The 2,681-nt window shown below is 39.6% G+C and overlaps 1 protein-coding gene across 1 annotated transcript; it reads right to left on the bottom strand.

Annotated features, from left to right (window-relative positions):
• Window positions 1-219: 219 nt before the first annotated feature.
• On the bottom strand, window positions 220-2,087 carry LOC143850635 (protein FAR1-RELATED SEQUENCE 5-like). The gene is made up of 3 exons (XM_077359859.1): window positions 1,112-2,087; window positions 609-1,001; window positions 220-335 (listed from the first exon to the last, which is right to left on the bottom strand). The coding sequence occupies exons 1-3, from the start codon at window positions 2,085-2,087 to the stop codon at window positions 220-222; spliced, it is 1,485 nt and encodes a 494-aa protein (XP_077215974.1).
• Window positions 2,088-2,681: the final 594 nt, after the last annotated feature.

The raw sequence follows: 2,681 nt of genomic DNA on the forward strand, positions 1-2,681 counted from the left end.
TTGAAACAACCAATTACTCCAAAAGCTTAAGTTGTCAAAGGCATGTAACACCAAAAATCTGTATCAACAGAGCCATGTAACGCCAAAAATATGTATCAACAGAAGCACTACTACCAGAAGCATTACATAGTTGTTGTATCAACAAAACAATTTAATTGTTCTATCAAAAGAACCATTTCGTTGAACACTTCAAACAATGTAATTCTACTACCAGAAGCATTACAGAAAGCCCATTTCATAAAATCTCAATAGAACCATAATAGCACAACAACTATAACAGCGGATAATTCCAGACAGCTGAACTGATTGGACGACCTCCGCTTTTACACCATCACCTGCATGAGATAAAAGTGTGATTAAGAATAATGAATATATGAAAATAAGAAATTAAAACAAAAATAACAAGTTCTACTTGAACATCTGATACAATCCTATCCTTCAATTTTTTCGAATACTATCAGTTATCAGAATAAGAAATGAAGAAGTTGTATTATTACCAGGAAATTGAATGATTGATTAAGAAACATTCTCCTCCCCTTCCTCATGCTCCTCCTCTCCCTCTCCTTGTTTGCAAGTAGTAATATAATGCCCTTTTCCTCCACATTTACCACACGTTCGTTGCCTCGGCATCTCTTTAGACTTCTCAACACCAGATTTAAACCGTGTGGCAGTCTTAGGCCGACCCTTGGTTCTCACAACCATGGGGTCGCGAATAGAGATCGCACTTGATTCTCTCACAAAATTCGACTGTACTTGGCTACTAGTGTTTGGCAAAACAATTGGGTTCTCTCTCTCATCCTCTTCACCTTCTTCACCTTCCGCACACCATAAATCTAAACTTTCATCCACCTTCTTGCTAAGGCTCTTTTTTTTTTGAAGTTTATCTAACACTCTGTGAAACTTCGCTACTCGGTACCATCTCTGAAGAGGACTTCCTTCATCATCATCATCACCTCCTTGGCCTGTAGCCACCCCACCACCCAAATGATGTCTTGCTCTAACTGTCCATCTATATAAGATGTATCGCTCGGGAAAAGTAAACGTTTCTCTCTCATAATGCGTAGGATGTGTTTGCATAAAATGCCTTCGGTCTCAAACATCGCACACTGACATGTAGCCTTCACACCTTCCGATTCAGATTCCTCATAGACAACCTTGCACCATTTCCACCTATTCTCATCGCTCAATCTTACAAGATACTCTGAAACGGTGTCATTCTTACCCAACTCCTCATCCCAACAGTCGGTGCTATCTTTAAATTGTGCCTGGAATATGTTAAATATTGTACTGGTATAAACTTTTGATGCCTGTGATTCCAGAGTGCTCCTTGTTTTCAATACAGCACTTGAAGTTTTAGACTTGAAATCTACTTCAGATTCCTTATCACGCCGATCTGTAAGTGAGTTATCGTATTGTTCCACGAACTCTTGTAATGTAGTGTTCTGGTTCACAAAACCATCAAAGAAAGCATTCATGCTTTCGCTACGTGAACTCAAAGTCATGCCGGCAGTGAACGTATCTCTAAAATAAGCCGGCACCCAGTGTCTTCGTAGCTCCCACATTTTTCCTAGCCAACTTTTTCCATCAACATGATGTTTATGCACTAACTTCTCCCATTCTGTCAAACAATCTTCTATCTGTCTCCTGTAAAACCAATGATTGTACTCCTTAAAGAATTCATTAGTGGAATCTCGCATGGCAGGAACATGCTCGATTAGGTGCTTATTAATATGCCAAGAGCAAAACCGATGCCAGGTGTTTGGGAAAACAGTTGTAATTGCGTTTCTCATCGCAACATCCATATCGGTAATAATACAACCTGGAGCTTTTCCAAACATGCAATCCAACCATTGCTTAAATAGCCAAGTGAATGTCTCATCTTTCTCATCGGCTAGAAGAGCACATCCGAATAAGGTAGACTGCCTATGGTGGTTAACACCAGTGAATGGTGCAAATGGCATCCTATACCTATTCGTCTTGTATGTAACATCAAATACTATCACATTACAGAATTTTAAGTAAGCTTCCCTTGCCCGTGAGTCAGCCCAAAACATCGATCTTAAGTTTCCATCAACATCCAACTCCATTTTAAAGAAGAAGTTTGGATCTTTTTATTGTTTCTGGTGGAATTTTGTGGCTATTTCGACTGCTTCTCTTCCCATATTGTTAGCCCTCTGTGCTCTCAAATGAGTGACCACCTGATTTGTAGTGAGAGCACTACCTGATCCATCACATGTAACGTTAATTGCCCTTTTAATTTGACTAGGCCCCAGTCCAATCTTATCGAGATCGGTCATCAAATTTTTACATGTGGCATTCTTATGAAATTTGTTGTGCGAATGATGCAAACGTCTCCTCGGTGGAGAGGTAAGTTCGTGAGTATGATCCTCTACAAAATTGCTAACTTCCCACTTCCCATTTTTCAGTTTGATTTCCATCTTTGCTTTACAATCTTCTCTTACAATGCGACGCCTTTTAACTTCCCTACCCTCCTTTCTCTTATCTTTATCGTATCTCTTTCCGTCTTTATCACACACAAATCTTCTCCATATCATTTCTCCTGTTTTCTTCGACTTGATGATCCTACATTTCCGTATTCCAAAGCCGGTAGACAACCCATATGAATTGTAAAAATCGTATGGAGCGTCCTCACTATCAAACTGCTGTTTGTCCACCGGTTT

Source organism: Tasmannia lanceolata, unplaced genomic scaffold (assembly GCF_043159265.1).
Source record: "Tasmannia lanceolata isolate RefF3 unplaced genomic scaffold, GAP_Taslan_0.1 ptg000018l, whole genome shotgun sequence".
NCBI lineage: Eukaryota > Viridiplantae > Streptophyta > Magnoliopsida > Canellales > Winteraceae > Tasmannia > Tasmannia lanceolata.